Here is a 21703-nt window from a genome sequence, read left to right as displayed (position 1 = left end):
TAATGTGCAGTGTGCAATCATCAGATGTAAGATGAATGAGAAGGGCTTTCTCACAGTGTTGAGTTCAGTATTGATGTTTGTGGGATCATCTCCTCCTAGAACTACAATACGAGCTGGCATGTAACTCGAGTCCTCACTGGCTACAAGCACGGTCAATTGCCTGTGAATGAAGGCACATTTTTTTATCAGTTCCAGTGACAAATGAATGTTTCCATTTCGGGGCTATTTTTGCCCCCTTAAAACTGATTTACAGGTGCAATTTATTTTAACCTCTGTAAGGGCAAAATTGTCTCTCACCATATTAAACGTGTCACTTTCAATTTAATCAATACATTCAATTAGTATAAGACACTACGGAGCTGTTATAAATGTAATATTTTGAATAATAAAAAATAAAAAGTCACTGAATCATTCATTCAACCAATACATTAAAAAAAGTCACTTAATATCAACTTGTTTATTGAACTGTTGTATAAAATCAATATTACATTTTGCTTGATATTTAGGAAACACAGCACTCTTGTGTGATTACTGCTTAGCTATATCATATGCTATTAATATAAAACATTATAATATATAAATTAATTAATAAAAATCACATAGGGAAATTTTGTTGCCACTTTATCTTGAATTTGGGGCATTTTATTAATTTTGGTGGCATTTTTGCATCAAAATGACACTGAAATGAAGAGAATCTAAGCCAGCATACCTGATGACCACCCCTTTATGCATGTAAATGTTGATAAAGTGGGAGCCAGTACAGCCGTTAGATTCCCAGTAGGTTTTGGGGTTTTTGTCTGTCAGCTTGTTAGCCCGATGGTGATTAGAGGAGACCTCCACCTTCTCCCAGCATTTGTCCTCTTTCAGTTCCACACTGGAGCCTGAAAAAAAAACATCACACCAATTCAACTAAATCCTAGGGAACTGTGATAGTTATACTTAAACTGGAACTAATAACATAGCATGGTTATTCTTAAGCAACTGTTTTAAATGACTATTTTTTTTAAATCAATATAATCAGCCAGGAAGAAAATCATTGTTTCCACAATATCAAAATTTATGTCTAAAAACAGATTTTAGGCAAAATGTCAGATCTTTTCTTTTCTATACAACAATGCGGATGTGATTTCTCACACAAAGTTACATTCTGATTTCAGAAAACTTGTAATTCATAATGAAACGGCAATATCAACAGATGTTTTCTCCTATATTATGACATACATCAGTGTGTAACAGATTATAGAAAGAAAAAAAGTAGGCTTGGTTCTACCCATTGGTTGTTGATTAGGCTTTGAGATTGATTGATGATTGAAGTCCGGCATAAGAGAGCTGTCTTTTTTTTTTTTACCGGACGATCGAGTTTAAAAAAAAATTTTAGAAAAAAAAAAAAGATTGGATGGATGAATCTTTCACAATAAGATCTACAATATGCTTTTACAAAATCAATGCCTACTTTAGGGTTTTGTGGCACTTTTTTCATACTATAAAAACAGGTCACATGTATTAAAAAAACACAGCTCTGACTTTCTGCCTAACTTGTATTTCATGGAGACAAAAAAAAAAAAGTAGGTTCAGAAAGACATGAGAGTGAGTAAATGAGTGAATAAATGATTTTCATTTTTGGTGAACTATTGCTTCCTTTAATGATTACACTTTACATCAGTAAATGTTTTATGAACAAACCTTGGCACAAGTTCCGCAGGAACACATCAAAGAAGGGAATATTGATGGGCTGATGGCTGCGACGATGCTCTTCAATCTGACCAAGGACCATCTAAAGATGCAGATATGGAGTATGTAATTAAAGGAACATCAGACAAATGCCTATTATTTACACTGATAGTCTAACAAACCATTAAACAAGTCATCATTATGTTTTATGAATTGACCATGTAATAACATGCTGTTTATGTAAACGCCTTCTAACATAAGGAACAAGTCTGTTTGAGGTCAGGTAAACCAGAAACCAGCGGAATTATATAGGGATTCCTTAAGTCTAATCGGTAGACTGGTTGTTCAGGCAATTCACTAACTAGTCAATTTTGCAAAATTCTATTTTTGAACAGGCCTACTTTATACCTGTATGCACCCCGCCAACACACTGGTGGTCATTTTCTTGTAGAGGCTGGCGTACTTCTCACAGTCAGTGATCAGGTCTCGCAGCTCTGTGACCATGAGGAGGCTGGTGCTGTGTTTGTCCAGGGCTTTGAGAAGAGCCTCTTTGGTGCCCAGCCGACACATCACAACAGCATAGTCTTTATTCAAAGAGGCAAGTCGATACAAGAAGCGGATGAACTGCTGTACGACCTGAATGCGGAAAAAAGCGCAATGAAATACTAGCATTATGAAATCATGATCTTATAAAGCTTAAGTAAGAAAAGTACCTCTCTGTCACTGACAAAGGCGGTCATAGATGACAGGCAAGGCTCAATACTCTCATGCCACGGCAACAGATCCTCCTGGTAGTTATCCAAGAACTTGTTCAAAATCCTGTTAAATATAAAAGAGTTACTATTATTGGGAAATAAAGCAATATCACTACTACAATTAAGAACAATACAAAGACAAGTAAACGGTCAGTAATAAAATAAGAGCATATAAACGCATTAGCAGAAATAACAGATTAACAGAAATCAAAATCTAATGTAATCAAATGTAAAAAAAACATAACATTGTTTTTATAAAATACAGATTAATCCTTAAAGTTACAAAAGTTATTCAGTCAAGATCAATGAGTGATTTTCTTTGTCTTTTGTAGTTTGATTAACATTAAGCACACAGACGTCAGTAGGTTTATTAGGCTGCTGTCACTTTAAGATCTAAGCACTGATCCAATATACTGTTACACATGTTTTCTTTCTCAACGATTTACGTTCACATTAGACATAAACGCTCTTTACAAGGATATTTTGAGAATTTTTGTGTATTTGTTAGGGGTGTAACGATACACAAAACTGACGGTTCGGTACGTCCCACGGTTTTGACGTCTCGGTTCGGTTCATTTAGGTGGAGTGGGGGGTTTAGAAAGCTAAAATTGCTTTTTTTTTAAACAGTGCTTTAATTAACAAATTGTGTCCTTGTCTTTAAATTAATTCAATTACAAATAAACGTTTCGCGAGGATAAAAAAAATGTATCTGCTAATGCTGTAAACTATATAGGAGCCCTTACTTGCACATTACTATAACATTAAAGCTTAACAACAGAGCCTAGACTTTTAGCCTAAATTCAGTTGCTATTTATTTTTAGATAAAATAATAATAAATCAACACTCAATTAACAAACTGTATGAAAACATGTAAACTGCACATAAGGCAGTTTTTACATTAACATTTTTACTCTAATTTATTATTGAAATATAATCATTTACACAGTTGCTGTCATTTGCATGACAGATATTTTAAACATACATTAAATAATCAAGATGTCATTAACAGGTTAAGTAAAATATAATATATAGGTTAATATAGTGCATTTATTTAGTGAAAGAGTTCATTTCCTTAGCAAACTAACAAGCTGTGGGCACTGAATGACTTGCCTGAGGTAAATAAAGCTATGTGAAAAACTAAGCGTTTTATTGACGCATTTCCGCTGTTGAAACACTGACTGAGCGATTACACGAGTTATGATGCCTTTCAGTAAATATTCTGTATCTTTCAACATACCTTCAGGTGTCCATTCATGTTTATTCTGTAACTGAGTAAGAGAATCGCGTTTACTCGCGCTCCCGCTTTAAATGAGGAGCCTAGTACGGTGATCTGTCACGCCACATCAAAGAGCGCCAAAACGACATTTAATGTTTGAATTTAGTGATCAAATAGACAGAATTTGAAAGATTACACCTTGCTTATTATCGAATGTAACAAAACACTGAGCTTATAGCGATTAAATGTGGTTAATGGTGGTTAGGCAGTGCTGTATTTGTTGGGTACACATAAGACATGAGGTCCAATGAGCCGGGACAGCAGGGGGCGGGGCGGGCGTGTTCGGTACGCCATGAGAGTATCGCGATTCGTATCGTGGGTGGTGTATCGCGTTTTTTTGGTTCGGTTCGAATATCGATACACCCCTAGTATTTGTCCATTCAAGCAAAAGACGGCGTGAAAGAAACTCAATTCAGTATTCATGCACTAGAGGATTCTTGTTTTTTTTGTGCGCACAGAATACAGCATGCGAGTGCTGAAATAGAAATTTGGAACCAGTTCTAAAATGGAACCGGTTCCAGATACTGAAAAGAGTTCTCTTTCTCGTCTTCTTGCACTTTAATGGTTAAAAAAATAAAAAAAATAAATTCACATTAAAATGAACACACAGAAAAAGATAAGCAGAATCGAAATGCACATCTTACATCTTGTCTACACCGGACGCAAGCGGCATGACACGATTATAAACATCGGTGGTGGTTGAGGAGATTCCCCCTTCCATGTAAAGCGCTTTGAGTACCTAGAAAAGCGCTATATAAATGTAACGAATTATTATTATTATAAACAATAAAACTTGTTATAAACAGTGATTCTGTCTACACTGGACACGGCGCGATACAAGCGACAAATCTCCGACCCTAAACTGATGCCTTGTTCTATTTATGACGTACTGACATGAACGACAAATGCTTTGCAACGGGTGCTTTGTCACGTCCAGTGTAGACAGCCTTTAGCTGTTGTGACGCGTCACGAGCGACAATGGTGTTACAGAATCCATGGTTTTTGGAAATCTGGAACCAGTTCTAAAATGGAACCGATTCTCGATAACCAATCCTACTCTAAATGCAAAATATTTAAAATATATTTATTTTAAAAATTCTGTTTTAATAAAAAAATCTTTGATTTTAGGGTCAAATATGACCGAGACATGTTTTTTTTTGTGAGTGCAACCACCTCAAAGTAGCTTGAAATATCTGTTATTTATAACCCACTTATGTTTAAGACCTTTAAAGCTCACCTAAGGATGGAAAGCTGAACCGCCCGATCCGCTCTGTGCTGATCCAGGAGGCGGATGAGGTCCTGGAAGGTGTCTCTGCTGCGAGTTACCTCATTTCTCTCTTCCTCCAGCTGGGAGGCGTCGTCGCAGAGCAGCTGCTCCAGGGTCAGTATTACCTCTTTGGTGGCCGGCATTTCCTTCAGACTCACCACCAACATCTTTAGCTCTGTGTCTTTAAAGTCATGCTCTTCTTGAGACTCTACGGAGGCAAACAACGCTGCATGTTATTCAAAACGAGGTACAAACATTTGCATCCCAAGTCAAGAGGGAATGTTTTTGTTTTATTAACATACTGCTTATTACACGGCCGTGGTAATCACAGGGTTTGGGATTTTTCAAAAGCATCTAAATTAAAGCAATTAAATTTAGCAAGCAGTTGCAATAATACCTTTTTTCTCCAGTTTGTGGACCATGGAGATGTGGTTGAGGGCGATGATGGCCAGCATGCTGTGATGATTCTGAGCAGAAAGGCACTTCTTCAGCGTGGCACTGACATTGCAGGCGACTAGTTGCTCCGCCAGACTCTTGTGGCTGGAAATCAGCATGATGATGACCAGCAGCCCGTTCCGCACAGACAAACCACAGCTGTTTAAATCACAGTAGAAAAATTAATGTGAATTCAGTCAATTCAGTCAATCATGCTACATCTAAAACAGAATTTCAAACCTCTTACCCCGTTGTGCCGAGCATGAGGTCAATGGCAGAAGGGATGGCACACAGGAGACCTTTGGAACCTTCCGGTGTAGCAGAGCCTATGCTTGCAAAAATCTCCAGCATCATCTGAGTGCCAGACTCAGAGAGGGGTAGACATGCACCCACACTGCGGGGGTCATGTTTACTGGCACCTGTGATGACCTTCAGAGTCTGGGAGAGAAAAATGTATATTCATCATCACTCTAAAGTTTCAATACTTCTGTATCCATAAAGGTATATTTGCAGTGTACTGTATGTGCCTCAAAAAGACTAAATAGATAAGAGGATCATAAGGAAAGTAATTATTCTGGCTCCGATTCCACTCAACGGTTCTGGTTCCTTAAGAAATTCGTTATTAATATTTCCCCCAAAAAAGTTAAGTAGCATAGGTGCATAAGTCACATTTTATTATTACATTCAGAAATAAAAATGAAGCATTTACAATCATTATAAGCACTATCGAGAGAGTCGAGTTCCAGTGGAAGGGTGACCTATGATGTAGCTCATCTTCTCTTATATAGAAATCCTCAGACATTTTTCTTTAAAACTTATCTTTTAAGATTTCTAAATCGTAACAGACATTTTGTTTTGCTCCATCCTCTGTGCTTCCGCGTTCGTCAATCCTCACCCAAGTTTACGCTACGTGTACGTCATACGTCGGGTCAGAGGTCACCCTTCTGCTGGAACTCAACTCTCATGAATGTGTGTACACCTAGGATGGATTCATTTTTCATTTTTGGGTGAACTATTCCTTTAAAGCAAAACTAAAACTACCGCTCACGTACCGCCAGTGTTGCCAGACGTACGATAATTATCGTATTTGTACGATAATTTTGACCTCTGTACGACGTACGATCAATAATGACAAAAAAATCCTATAATGTACGATAATTTCAGAACTGTGTGACACTTCAAACGATGGTCGTTATGTAATCATAGGGCTTCTATACTCATTGATCTAGCTGTGGATTCTACGTCTACCGGGAGAAGAACGTGAAGAGAGAGGGAGCGAGAGACCTTGCGTGTGTGTGTGCTAGTGTGCCTCACGAAGCGCATGTAAGGACCCAACCAATCAATTGTAAGTGCGGGCGGGCTTTTATCTATACTCCCGAACCACTCTTTGTGCTTTAGTTGCCTGTTACGGGAAGAGCACATCCACAACGGGAGTTACACACTTGACTAGCACGTCAAGTTCGCATGCGCATTTGCGTACTTTTTTGCAGTTGTAATATTACTTTTACTTTATATCTTAATAATCTCATATAAGATGCATCTAGTTTATTTAACCCACTAGCAAAGCGCTTCAGTTTACCAGAGTTTACAGCATCAGCTCCAACAGCTTTCTCGTCATATTGTCACGAACAGCATTTTAATATAAATTAATTATCGTCGTCAACACAGTTCTAAAAGACTGCATGAACAATGAAATTCTCACAGCAAGAACATAACTCATGTCCTTAAAGCCATAAACACATCACAAGAATCCCCACTCACCGCCAGTGCGATCTGCTGCACGTGTATACAGGCCGGATACTCCTGCATGCAGCACAGGATGGCTTTAACGCCGCCCTCTGTGGCGAAGGAGACCCTCCACTCGTATTTCAGCATCAGACTGCGGGTCAGCAGCAGCGCAATCACAGCGTTCTGCTTGGGCTGACTGCCAATCATCTCCACCAACATCTTTAAGACTTTGTCACTGGAAAAAGAAAAAGTTGTTATTTTAAAACTTTTTGTGATCTAAACTAATATTAATAATGTAACTTTCATTACGGTTTATGGAACGTAATTTATTACGCATTGCATGTAGACAATCTACCCTTTTCAAAAAAAAATTATATAACGCTTTATATTACAGTGTCCTCGTCACATGTTGTTACTGTAGTAATAACAGTAAATTACACATAATTACATGCAACTAGCTCTAAACCAAACCCTAATTCTCACCCTATAGTAAGTACATGTACTTAATGAATAATACTCAGTACTTAAATGTATAATTACACTGTAACAAGGAGGACAGCTGAAAATAAATAAAAGTGTAACCTTTAAAAAAAAAAAAAAAAAAATTATATGACGCATTAAATTACAATGAATTTTTTTTTAACAATACCACGATGGTATTTGTAAAGGTGGAATCATTATTATGATAAAGTGTTGTCGGGAAAATTCGTTTCGCGTACCTACCCCGAAGTGACAAAATAAAATAAAATTCTGTATAAAAATTTATAAGGAAAGACCAGTACTTTGTTTAGGCTTGGTTTGTAGGGAATTACAAACCTGCGCACATATATTCAAACGCACATAACTATAGAACCAATTCTTAATGCGCATGTGAACGCCATCAGCGTTTCTCACAGGTTCGCATTTAAAGTCTGCGAAGAGAGAATGGTGTCGTCTTAGCGGCCCCTAATTTAATAACAAATGATCGTTGTGACGGAAGCGAATCAATCAAACTTAACTTTAGCTGGAAAATAACTTTATTAAAGAACCGCTATAAAGCCAAAACAATCTCTGTTACCTTAAATTATACGTTTATCTCTGTAAAGCTGCTTTGAAACAATCTACATTGTTAAAAGCGCTATATAAATGAAGATGACTTGACTTGATTATGGATTTTTTTCCCTTTTGCTACTGGAGCAAATGGGAATGTAAAATTGTATTTGTTGTAGCTTCCTGTTCACTGCTATAGAAGTTCACCCAACTATGACGACTTCTGCTTCTGAGAACCCTGGAAATGTGAAAAGGGTCCAGTTCATGGATAACAAATGGAGAGATCTACGAGTGGTCGGTTACAATGCTATAGGGAAAACTACTCATTACTTTCAAAACATGAGCTCATTAGAGCTCAAGAATTTTGATGAATGATAAAATTTAATATAATATGTATAGGATTATGTTGTATATTATACAAGGTGCTGTGAGAGAGTATTAAAAAAAGAAAAAAAAAAGAAAAAAAAAAGTCATTACATAAAAAATAAAATAAAAATAAAAATAAAAATAAAAAACACAGAGCTGAGAGTAGTGGTATTTCTGGTTATTATTACCGGATAGTTTGTGCCGAGTCTGATCTGAGGGTGCTTCTCTCCTGAGGTCCCTCCTCCTCGAGAGTCTTGCTGATGAATTTCATGCCCGCCAGCTGCAGTCCAGAGTCAGAGCTGCTCTTCTTCATGATGTCCACCACCTCCCCCATCTTCTCCAGACAGCTCTTCTTACCTTGCACCTTTGGACTGTTGAACACTGCAGTGAACAGCAACACAACAAAAATACTTGCTTAGAGGGAGAAATGTACATATACTGAGCACTATTTTTACCCAATGAATTATGTGACAAAGAAACTTAGATGAGATGGATAAGAAACACTACTGTACTGGATGTGGCTATATTTTGTTTACAACCAGGGCCTAAAACTAACATTTTGCCACACCTACCAATGGCCAATGACTTAAGAACATTTACCGGCCATAAATATTTTTTACCAGCTATGAAGCTGTTTTTGCAAAATCAAGCAGTAATGACACCAACATTTAAGATACCACTGAAAATTCACAATTCTCTATTCCAATTCCAATGCCACAGCTAAAATTACTAGCCTAAAAATAAATATAAAACATTATTAAAGACAAGTAAACAATCAGTAATAAAATAAGAACAAACAAAGCACAATTTACAAATGAAATAAACATTGCTATTCAGGAATGTTTTTCAAGTAGGTCTAACAGTAGTCTTTAGGTAGGCCTACAGACAGGGTGGGAATTATACCGCGGCCACGCGGCCATGGCCGCCGTTGCCCTACACTTTGGCCTTCATGCCCCGTGAAAAAAAAAATCATCATACTGCCACAGTGGCCTGTGTGCCCTGGCCCTGTCCAAGTTCCATGTATAAAGCAGAGCATGTGAGCGGAGTGGAGCGGGAGCGAGCGGGGAGCGCGAGCGGGCGGATCTTGGACAGAGCGCAGAGCGGCAATTTCAAAAGGACGGAGCGTCGCCCTATTTCCCGCTCCAGTTTCGCTCCGCTCACACCACGAGTCTGAAGCATGCTCAGTCAAGCCTGACCCTGAATCCATCTGTCTTGCACAGTCATCAACAGTAGACTATTTTCAGTCAAAACTCAGCTCAATAATGGAGTTCAAAAAGTACTTCAAAAAGGAAAATGAGAAGTCATACAGGTGTAGCCTACTATTAATAAGTCGCTCCGGAGTATAAATAAAGTCGCTTCATGCGCCATGAAGAAGAAAAAACACATATAGGCCTAAGTCGCACTGGACTATAAGTCGCATTTATTTAGAAATTTATTTCACAAAAAAAAAAAAAAAAAAATTACAGACTGGACAGTTCTCCGTTAGGACGTGAGCGCTCTGAAAGCGGCACTAAAAGACTGCTTTATAAAACTTTCACAGAGACCTCAAGCAGAAAGCACAAAGCCTGTCTTTAAATTTAATTTCGTTTTGTATTAATTGTATCTTAATTTTAATCAATGTTTCATCAACCAATTGTCTGGATTTAATAAATTAGAAGTGAATATATTAGAAAATAGATAATCACGACACGAAGGCGCCGGCGAAACTGCAGCTTGTCTCATAAATGAACCGAAACTCAGCGTATAGCCTACTTGCCTCACAGACCTGAGACATATATAAAGCTTGAAATGTCTACTTTTAAACAGAACAATTCAAAACGAAAGAAAACAGACTTCTCTCTTATGTAATCCGTATGAAATGTGCATTTCTCTCTGGCGCGTTCACTACTGCGAAGATCGCGAGTCAGCATCTTTCCAGCCGACACAGACATAAAAATAAAATAAAACTGGTTTATTAGTAAACAATTAAAATGTCTCCTGCTATATTTTACATATTCATAATCATTAATTTTGCCGGTTCGTTGTGACAGCTTTTAGGTGCTTTATTGGCAGCAGCGCCACCCTTACATCGCATCAGCACCGAAAACATAGAGATTCTTTTCTTTTGGGGGCATTTTGTTTGTGTTCAGACTTTCTCAGTTGTTTTTAGGCGCGATGTTAGAGGACGCTGCTAATAAAGTTGCTAGTAGGCCCACACATTGGATTCACGTTTATTATTATAGGCTAAAAAAAATACCCCAGTTTTTATGCCGTTCGTATCATTTTATTTTGTTGTATTTATCCGCCACACCTTGAAGGCCGCTCCGTGAAAATATTGTCTGATATTAAACCGATCTGTGGCGCAAAAAAGCTTGGGGACCGCTACAAGTGATATACATGTAGATTTTTTTCCTTTTTTGGAGCGAGCGGGGGGCGATTTGAGTGGAGCGAATATTTAATATTAAATTAAATAAAGATCAATCCTTTTTAAAGTTACAAAAGTTATTCAGTCAAGAGCAGTAAATTATTTCTTCTTTGTCCTTTATTGTTTGATTAACATTAAAAACAGAGACAGCAACAGGATTATTAGGCTGCTGATCCAATTTACTGACACATACTGTGTTTTCTTTCTCAATTGTTTGTTCACTTAAAACAAAACCTAAATTAAACCTGTGTGAATTTGTCCGTTCAAACGCAAGATGATGAACTGGTCAGGTAAATTGGACCTACATAATTCTCCTATTCGTTAAGATGTGTCAATTCTTAAAAAAAATCCTCTGTTGAATGTGAATTTTTAGGCATTGTTACATAGCATCAGTGTTTCCCCTAGGTTTACAGGTTTGGGGGGGGGGGGGGGGTTGGTTGGTTTGGGGAAAATTGACACAGACGCTATCTATCTCTATCTATCTATCTATCTATCTATCTATCTATCTATCTGTCACATAAATTGGTTGTCTGGGAGGGTAATGGTTTGTAAAAGTTAAAAAATGTTAACATAAGATATCTCTTTAAAAAAATAAATAAACATATTTAAATCTTTTTAAAATTGACTTTTGCAAATAACCTTTGTTAAATTTATAGAAGTATTTGTTAATATTAATGGACCAGAGCTTAAATAGTTTTATTTTTTAACTAACAACTAAAAAAAGATTTATAAATACTAACCAATATATATATACATTTTAAATGGGCTTTTTTTATGAGAAGTTTTTATTTCTATGATGCATTTATTGGAGAGAATAATCCTGTCAGACGCACCACTGCTGTGAACGCGCGTTCACGTAAACACAATTTAAACAATGTATTATTCAATACATTACTTCTATATAATTATATATTAAGTTGCTCAAGCAAGTGGTAAAATATTTAACCATGTACTTATATTAAAATCTTTTGTATTTAAATTTTAATACAATAAATCTTGCATGTCACAAAGAACTTGTTTTTCCACCTCCACGAATAAGACGAGTGTTGTTCATTATGTCGCCTTGTTGAGGTAAATTGTAGTTTTCCTTGCTTTAACTCAGTCTTAAAGTGAAAAAAGTAGTAATTAATTAAATTTATGGTGAGATTACTACATTTTATTTAATTAATCGCACTTATGGTGAAATTACTACATTTTCAGGTCAATCGGTGTTCATTTTGACCACGAAACATGCGCTGTCACTTTAATTCAGCGTTTGCAGCACAGCAGAAACAGACTCGGTGCAGAAACGATCTCTGCACTGCTGTATACGCACCGCAACTGGAACAGATCGATCATCGACGGACTGCATCCTCGTGCAGTGTGAAAGCTCTGTTAACATGGGTGCGGAAAAAAAATACTCACCGCAAACGAAATATATGTGAAACGGGCGTTAGACTTGGAGCAGGAGAGCTACTCCGGCTGCTACTCGCAGTAGAGAGTGTTGCCATCTTCAGTTCAGCGACACATTTCCAGCCGCGCGCTCTCTGTCCGCTAGTGCTCAACTGTATGTGACGCAAGTGTTTGTTTGTGTGTGCGCAGTGCGCACTCATTGGGATAATTGTAAACACAGACAGAAAAGACATGCCATCGTGGAAATAAGATAAATAACATATTACTTAAGGGCCATTTAGGTTTTTTTTTTTATTTATAAAATAACAAATTGTAATCTGTCGCTATAAAGAAAATCAAATCAAATTTACTTGACCTCCAAGGGGGGCGGGGGGAGCCGTTAGGAGGGCGGGGCGCCCCCCTTATATAATGGTAGGGGAAACACTGAGCATGTGCTACTTTTTTCAGCAATGGTCAAGATGCATGCGTCTAAATGACAAATCAGGGCCCAATAATAAAGACGTACAAATGATGTGACCGTATACGTATAATAGGCACTGTAGTCGTGGGGCAATGGTTAGAGAGACTTGTAATCCGAAGGTCGCTGGGTTCAGAATGAACATCGCTTTCTTTCACCCTCGATACCCACGACTGAGGTGCCCTTAAGCAAGACACCTAACCCCCAATCGCTCCATGGGCTCTGGGTGTGTGTCCACAGTTTGTGTGTGTGTTCACTACTCACTGCACCTAATGCTCTTACCTTGAAATGGGTTAAATGAAGACGAATTCCGAGTATGGGTTACTATACTTGGCCTTCACAGCACGTCATGTTGTGATGGTAGGATTAGGGTTAGTGTTGGGATTAGGGCAAGGGTGACAACAGTGCGGTCACATAATTCGATGGATCACATAGTTCGGTGTAACAGATGGAATGGTCACTGGCCTGGAATGATGGAATGATCAGACGGCGCGAGTACGAATTGAGTCATCTTTTGCATCTTTCTGCACTTGGATGCATATGTACTCACAAAATTATGTCAAAAAGTCATGGTGAATATCCTTGTGTATCCAAACACAGTTTGTCTTATTGGAACATAAACAGCTGGGATAAAATGGGTTGCGCTTCAATATTTTGGATCCGTGCATTAGGTCTTAAGGCGAGACACTACAGGTGAATAGGGTAAAAATTTTAACAAGCAGATATCACTGAAACTTTCCCAGTTGATTACCTACATTAAGATGAGAAAAAATATGCGCTAATTTGCATATATTTAAAAAACGAAATCTGAGTATTGGTTAAAGTCAGGTTAAAAAAATAGTTTTTCATTGTGTTCACATATTAGATGGGAAAAAAAATTACAGAGGGATCTATGGATATCTACTTTTGTTATCCTGTAAATCAGAAAATAATGTCAATAGCCTTAAAAAAAAAAATGTCGCCATGTTTTTTGGAATAAAATGTTATATAAATCAGGCTAGGAATAATATATTTACAAATCCCTCTGTAAATGTCTTCATAATATAAACTAGGTACAAGACTGGAAAGTTTGGTGTATATAGGTGCTACTGAAGTGGAGATTTCATACTTGGAGTATGAGAGAAGTGTCATTTTGAGAAAACAGGCTTTAAAGATTTATCATCAGCCAATGAGATTGCGCATTCAGCCCTTTTACTTTCACGATTGGTTGCTGATAAAAAGGAAATGACCATATTTGGATCCGACAGCATTGTACAGGAGAGAGAGAGCTTTCCAGCGGTGCGTGTGATGACAGGGAGCAGATCGCGGAGCAGCATGTTGATTAAGAACGCCAACTTTTGTTGAATTTATGAGAAATCTACAGACGCAAACAGACAAAGTGTAGTAAAATAAAGACCTCAATGTGTATTACGGACTTTTTTTCACCACAAGTCTGAAAGAAGACATGTTATTGAAGACAAATATCTAAAAAGCTCAAAATTGACCAGTAAAAAAAAACACAATGTTTTTGCCTGCCGTGTCTCGCCTTAAAGTGACAACAGCCTAATAAACCTGCTGCCGTCTCTGTCATCAATGTTAAAGGGGACCTATTATGCAAAATTCCCTTTTACATAATGTGTGTTGGCAGTGTGTACACACAACCACCCTATAATGGTAAAAATCCACCCACTCCTTTTTTAAAATCCCCATAAATAAGCAATGTCTCAGAATAAGCCGCTTGCAGTTTCTATGCAATGTGACGACACAAATGCTTAGGCTCACGACTGCTGACGGACTCTTTCCTATTAGCATACACCCCGCCCTCAGTGGTACACAGTCCACCATGTTTATCTCCTCGCCAGAGCATTTGACAGCAGCATTCAAGTAAGAAATGTATTCTTATTAAAGCGATACAATCAAGAGCAGTGAGTGATTTTATTTTTGTTTAGTTTCATATTCATATTAAGAGCATATACAGCAGTAGGTACTGCATATTACCAGAGCCCGTCTACGGAGAGCCTTGGCACTCCCTATTCAGCCCCATTGTATTGATTTTGGTTGCAGTTCCATTAGAATTCCACTGGGGGTGATCGCGAGCGAGTGCAGACTGAATGGGAGTCAATGGGGCTATACGGCTAAATGTGTCTCTTTCACCCGATTGCCGTTGAGAAATCTCAGATTTTATTGTAGGCTTTGCAAGTTCAACATAGGTTATAGGTCGAAAGTTGAATGAACGAGTACTTATTTCTTTTCGATTTCTTACAGGTTGAGTTGTTGTTGCCCATAACACGCTAGCATTCTGCTAATGACGTCAGCATTCTGACGTCATTGACATTTTAAAAGACTTTTTAAACCAAATAAGTGGCTCTAAAAAATCTAACACCCAGCAATGTGTAATTTCTTTGCATCTCCTTTCGAATACAACATTCAAATTACTAGACAAAAAATTATATCCTGAGAAAAGTGGATTTTGAGGGTTTTTCGCCATAGACCTCCATTCATTCTGCACTCGCTCGCGAGCGCCCCCGCATGGACAGAGACGTGTTACTGCAACCAATCCAGAACCCGAAAGTAAGCAGAGAGTGCCAATTCTCTTCCTATTAGACATTCTCTGATATTACGCTGCTGTCACTTTAATACACAGATCTAATATACAATATGTGATTTCTTTACTTGTTTACATTCACAGACATAACTGACTGTTTATGTGAACTTTGTGTGTTTTTGACAGTTAAGGCGCAATAACACGTGAAAGAGAACTTAGAGATGATAATCAAAACCAAACAGAGCATCTGAGGCACGAGATGTAAAGGCTTCTGGAGAGTGGGACGGGAAGCAGCAGCTCATTTGCATTTAAAGATACATGGATGAAAACAGCATGTTTTTCCTTCCACTCAAAAATGAGTGCTTTTACGAGATGTTATAATAAATGATCTCTGGGTATTTAGAGCTGAACACAGACACATTCTGGAGACACCTGAGACTTATTACATCTGGTAAAAAAGGGGCATAATAGGTCCCTTTTAATCAAACAACAAAAGAAAAGTGAATAAAAATCACTTACTATTGTCTTGACTAAATGACTTTTGTAGTTTTAATAAGGATTATTGTATATTTGATTTATACAGTGAAACTATGCAGTTATTTTACATTTGATTATTCAATTTCTGTACAATTTCTTACCTACATAATTTCTTCTGTAGCATTTCTTACTACTACTGTTAGACCCATCTGAAAAGATTTAAGCATCATTTTTCATTTGTATCTTTGTTCTATTGTCCTTACTTGTACTATTAGTTATAATTTGTTTGTTTTTTGTTTTAATTTTATTACTGAGTGTTTAACCTGTTAAGCTGCAACCCCACTTTTGAAAAATCCCCAGAAATGACATACCCAAACTGAAACAGATACAGTTCATGAACCCTTTGCATTAAAAGCACAAGTATGATCTCATTTGAAAGCTGACACCTGGCAGTTTATTGTAAATGTAGAATTAATTATTGTCATAATGACAAAAATTGTTATAAATAGCTTCAAAGTTTTGTAAAATTATTAGAAATTAATTTTTATGAAACATCCTCATGAAAATAAAATTGAAGTTGGCACTGGAGCAATCTAGAAATGCACTACAGCTAAAGCCATATGTCTAAACATTCTATGTTTAAAATCTGAAGATAATAAGTCCAAAACTCTGTATTTGGTTAAATGTTTTTCAAGACCATGTCAAATGACTTTATTTTGATTTGACGCTAAAATGCTACTGATGTTTATTGTCATCTTCTAACCATCTATCCAGTATATTGTCTCTATTGTTTTGTGGTGCAGACGATCCCCATTCAGTCTCAGTCTCCCCCTGCACACATTCACACCTCTCCAGCCTGGTTATGGCTCGAAATATGCATTTCTTTTGTCTGCATTATAGCTACTAACGACTGGCTATTCACAGGCTATTCATAGGGTTTCAGTCCCTAATTTCTTTTCTCAAAGTTTACCTCACATTTAAACTGTATCAAATGCATTTCTTGAATAAAGACACATTTCAGTAAGCATTCAAAAAATAATAAAAGTATAACTTCTAGGTAGCAGGTGCACCTAGGGCTAGCTAGCATGTTAGCTTAGCACACCATCAATGCACGACAATTTATGAGATTAAAACCATGTTTGTGCTCTAAACTTACTTTTTAACGCACGTTGAGTATTTTAAATAATCTTCTGTGATCTAATTTGGCTTCAGATAAAAAAATCAGACAGAAAATATACTATTGGATAGTGTTCTGCACAATGATAGTCTATATAGATTAGCATTACATTATAAATATAATCTATTATTATGAAAATACCTGGCATGGCTTGAAAAACACAGGTAACTCAAATATCAGTGCAATCATGTTTATTGTCTTCAAAACATCTGTATCTGCATGTTACAGCACGATCTCTTGTTAGCTTTGTGTGTATCAGTCAGGTATCAGTGACGTCCTGGAATGTCACATGGTCATGGCTCTTCTTCATGTTCCATATATGGACTATTATTGTGCATGTAGCGCCCTCAGGCTATTGGTATGAATTAAAAAACACAGTATCGGAATACCAAATGCTCATAAAGATTACATCGACGCATTTGGGTATAAATTCAATAAATATTATTCCTGTCTATAGAAATATGATGTAAATCTATGAGAATCTATCAATATTTCTCCAAATCTGCACATTTTTGAGCTAAAGCCCTGAGGGACGTTGTTTTGTGTATCGCTGTCATGACGACAGCACAGAGTTTTTTATGAATGAAAGCGGCTGACGTGCATAATTCATATTAAAGGTATCGACTCATTTTTTCATTTCATAACTCCTGACACAAATTAAGACATAACTGTCACTATGAGTTTCTCAGAATACAATAGTGGTCAAATACTGAAACTTGAGTATTATATCTTTTTAATTATGTATAGTTTGTCAAGGTATAACATTAAATCTGATAGTAATTTTGAATTAAATAAATAAATAACGCTTCAGTGCGCGGGCGCACTGGCAACGGTTAACAGGTTAATAATGTTTGGACTTTATTTAGTTAGGCTAATATTTTTTGTTGCGTTATTGAAACTGGAATCAAAGAATTGTGAAATTTCACTGGCATCTAACTTTTGCCATTGTAATTTATTAGAGTACAGTTACATGGGTCAAAAACAATGAAAACAATTTTATATAAATGTTTTTTTTTGGCAGGGCGAGTAAAAATATGAACCACTGGTTCGACTTGGCCAATAGATAAAAATCCTAACCGTTGAGCCATGCAAGTCTTAGTTTGCCTTAGGCAAATCTATCTACTACAGCATAAACGGTATATCTCCACTGTAGGACACGTTTATACTGTCATATTCAAATATTCTATTCACAGACATTCATCATCATAAAAAACAAAAGAGGTTCCACTAACAGTCACATCCATAACAAAGCAACACCAAAAGGCTTGAAACAAAGACTTGCCTTTCATCTTCTCCTCCAGGTCATCGGGATACTTGGTGTCATCTTCACTGGGAAGTTCACTCTCTGTCTCACTGCCTGTGTCTGCTGGGATCTCTTTCTTAGCTTTCTTGGACACAGAGCCCATGATGCAGGAAGAAGCTGAAGAGGAGGATAACGTGGCCGAAGATAACGATGAAGACGACGAAGCTCCCTGTCCTCCAAGCGAGCCGTCCATCAGCATTTCCTCATCCTCAAGGCCGGCACCTCCACAGCTCAGGTAGTGCTTGATGAAAGTGTGGGAGCAGAGCAGGTCACCCAGACAGGAGGCCTGCAAACTCTGTTTCAGGTAGTGGAGGACCTTCCTCGCCACCTCACCCGTGAGGGACAGCTGGATGAGAGTCGAATCATCAAGCTCTACCATCTAACAAATACCAAGAACAAGCCGAAGAGAAAGCGTGAAACAAGCTTATTTAGTAGAGGGAATTACAGTCATTGCCTAGTTCATTTTAAACATTTTATATATAGCCAATAGTGATATCTAGGTAGCAGAGTGGCCAATGGCCAAATTGCAAAACAAGGATAACACAGATGCATAATACAATACATTTATGCAATATATAGTAATGGTCAAACATTTAGGGTTGGCAAGATTTTGTAATGTTTTGAAAAGTCTCTTATGCTCACCAAGGCTGCATTTGTTTAATCAAAAATATAGCAAAAACACTCAAATGTAAATATTATAATTCAAAATAACTTTTCTATGATGATTTGCTGCTCAAGAAAAATCTCTTATTATTATCCATGTTGAAGACAGTTGCACTATTTGTGTAAAGCATACTTTTTGTAAAGCATTTATTTGAAATTTTAATTTTTGCAACATCATAAATGTCTTTCACTTTTGATTAATTGAATATGTCCTTGCTAAATACATATTAGAATAAAACTTACATAATCATTGTTTTCAGTATTTTTTTTTTTCTTACAAATCAAATGAGGTTGGCTTGCTTTACAGTAATGAGAACTGCTGCTTTATGACAATTTTCATTATAAATACTAGGGGTGTAAATATTAATCGATTCGTATCGATTATACAGCCGACGATTCGATGCGTCTGCAAGAGTATCGATTAATGTGTTTATTTTGCCGCCTGTCTGTTCGCCTGTCTATTTTCAGTTATCCGCTCCGACATATGCGTACAACCTACTCTTAAGCTGCGGGTGGCGCTAACCTCATTATTGTCTTCTACTTCACAGTGCTTCACACACATTACTTACGTTTCACAGTCTATGTTCACACACATTGTTGAGTCTGACTTAAGAGCGATGGAACCGTCAGAGCGAGCTGGCAATGAAAGTGAAATGTTACACACTCCAGTCGGCATCAAGTCATGGGTGTGGAAGTATTTTGGCTTCAGGAAAACAGATGGAGCAGTGGTAAGAGATGTTGCCATTTGTCTGATTGCACTTTATTGTAACGCCCGTTTCACACATACTCCATTTGCAGTGCGTATGCGGTGCCTGTTTTTTTCCGTACCCATGTTAAAAGGGTTAGAGCAGGGGTGTCCAAACTCAGTCCTGGAGGGCCACTGTCCTGCAGAGTTTAGCTCCAACCCCAATTAAACACACCTGAACCAGATAATCAGACCTTGATTATCTGGTTCAGGTGTGTTTAATTGGGGTTGGAGCTAAACTCTGCAGGACAGTGGCCCTCCAGGACTGAGTTTGGACACCCCTGGGTTAGAGCTTTCACACTGCACGCGGTTGCAGTCCGTCGATCCATTCCAGTTGCGGTGCGTATACAGCAGTGCAGAGATCGTTTCCGCACCGAGTCTATTTCTGCTGTGCTGCACGCGCTGAATTAAAGTGACAGTCGGCTGTTTTTGTCAATTTTAAGTTTTAATTTAAAATGTTTGCCATCTTAATATAAGTAGGCTACATGGTTAAATATTTGACCACTTGCTTGAGCAACTTAATATAAGTAGAAGTAATGCATGGAATAATAGGCCTACGTTCTTTAAATTGTGTTTAAACGTGCATATGTCCATTAAAGAGTGTATATGTGTACAAAGAGAATCGCAATGCTGACAAAACTTTTTTTTTAATAAAAGTTGCTACATAACTTCTGGATTTTAAATAAAAATAGTAAGTATGTGTTTGTGGTACAGCCGTGGATCAGTTCTGCATCCTCAATGCATTATGTATTCTCAATAAAAGGCAAATTATTTATTATTTTTGTTGATTTATTTTAAACTTAATAGACATCATGTAAAAATATCTAGTATTGAATCGTATCGCGGGGAATTCTGAAGCATCGAAAATAATCGAATCGTTGGCTTAAGAAATCGGTATCGTATAGGGCTGCAGCTATCGATTCTTTTTGTAATCGATTAATCTAGCACTTTATCGATCGATTAATCGAGTAATCGGATAAAAAAATTAGTGTGTTTTTAAACAACCAAAACAAATAATGCATAACGAAAATGATGTGGCTGTAAAATCATCAAGCATTTGGCTTTTATTTCTCAAAAAAACAAAACAAAAAAACAAAACAGAGCTATTTATTCCAACTCCAACATTTGGCTCCAAAACTAAGCCTATTTATTGTACTTTTTACCCATTTAGTGTTTATAAGTGCCAGTGCCAACAATTATATAACAATACAGTTAAGTCAACTTTATACTGTAAAACATGTATAACATGTAAAACTATGAATACAAACTTAAATAGTAAAGGCCATTTGGCCTTAGTTTTGTCTTCTTAATACAACATTACAAAAAAAGGATTGCACCTTCTGCAAATTACCCACCGGAGAACAAAAATAAATTAAATGAATATAAAATATCAAGCCAAACAGGTACACAATGTATACAATTTATAAAAAAAATAAGTGTAGCTTTAAAAAGGGGAATGTTTTATTGCAAATATGTTAAAAAGAACAGCATTTTGTTTCTCACTTAGGCTAGCTGAAGTATATATTAGCACGTTTTGTAGTATTATATTTTTTTGTTAATTGAAAATGTTCTATGCTCAATTACTTTGGTAGCCGATTATGTCTTCCCCAAAAGTACGAGTGGATTTGGAGAAGCAGGCTGGGGAGTTTCATTTTTTGTTGTTGTCTGTAACTATTTGGCAGACGTGACAAACAAGGTCTCGCAAAGACTGCAATGCAATATTTGTTCCTCCATCACGTCCCGGTGTATACAGTGAATGCATGCTGAAATTATTGTTGCGTGGCTACATAAAAGTTTGAGCATATGTGATGCATTGCCGCAATTGGTCTGACTGGCGCGTGAGAGAGACGAGGGTGCGCGTGTGTGTGTGTGTGTGAAGGGGTTCTTTTTGAGGCTATACTCTCTTGCAGTTGAACATGAACACATTTACTACTTTAAAACATCAAAGCTAAACATCATATCTAGTCAAACCGCATCACGACATCACTACAAATACAGTATGGGATTAAAATCAGCGAACATCAATGTAGGCTT

The 21703-nt window shown here is 37.2% G+C and overlaps 1 protein-coding gene across 7 annotated transcripts in view; it reads right to left on the bottom strand.

The window, feature by feature from the left end:
* Positions 1-21703, bottom strand: part of cul9 (cullin 9) — a 55452-nt gene that overhangs the window by 21393 nt on the left and 12356 nt on the right. For all 7 annotated transcript variants that reach the window (XM_084391898.1, XM_084391900.1, XM_084391896.1 and 4 more), the window contains 11 exons: positions 18241-18640; positions 8716-8908; positions 7166-7367; positions 5652-5842; positions 5367-5563; positions 4940-5177; positions 2385-2490; positions 2080-2307; positions 1684-1774; positions 710-881; positions 55-160 (listed from right to left, as the gene is read on the bottom strand). In XM_084391898.1, the coding sequence (XP_084248024.1) occupies positions 55-160; positions 710-881; positions 1684-1774; positions 2080-2307; positions 2385-2490; positions 4940-5177; positions 5367-5563; positions 5652-5842; positions 7166-7367; positions 8716-8908; positions 18241-18640 (2124 nt within the window). The remainder of the gene's footprint in view (positions 1-54; positions 161-709; positions 882-1683; positions 1775-2079; positions 2308-2384; positions 2491-4939; positions 5178-5366; positions 5564-5651; positions 5843-7165; positions 7368-8715; positions 8909-18240; positions 18641-21703) is intronic.

This window comes from Rutilus rutilus, assembly GCF_951802725.1.
Source record: "Rutilus rutilus genome assembly, chromosome: 20".
NCBI lineage: Eukaryota > Metazoa > Chordata > Actinopteri > Cypriniformes > Leuciscidae > Rutilus > Rutilus rutilus.
This window is presented reverse-complemented; position numbering and strand designations above follow the sequence as displayed.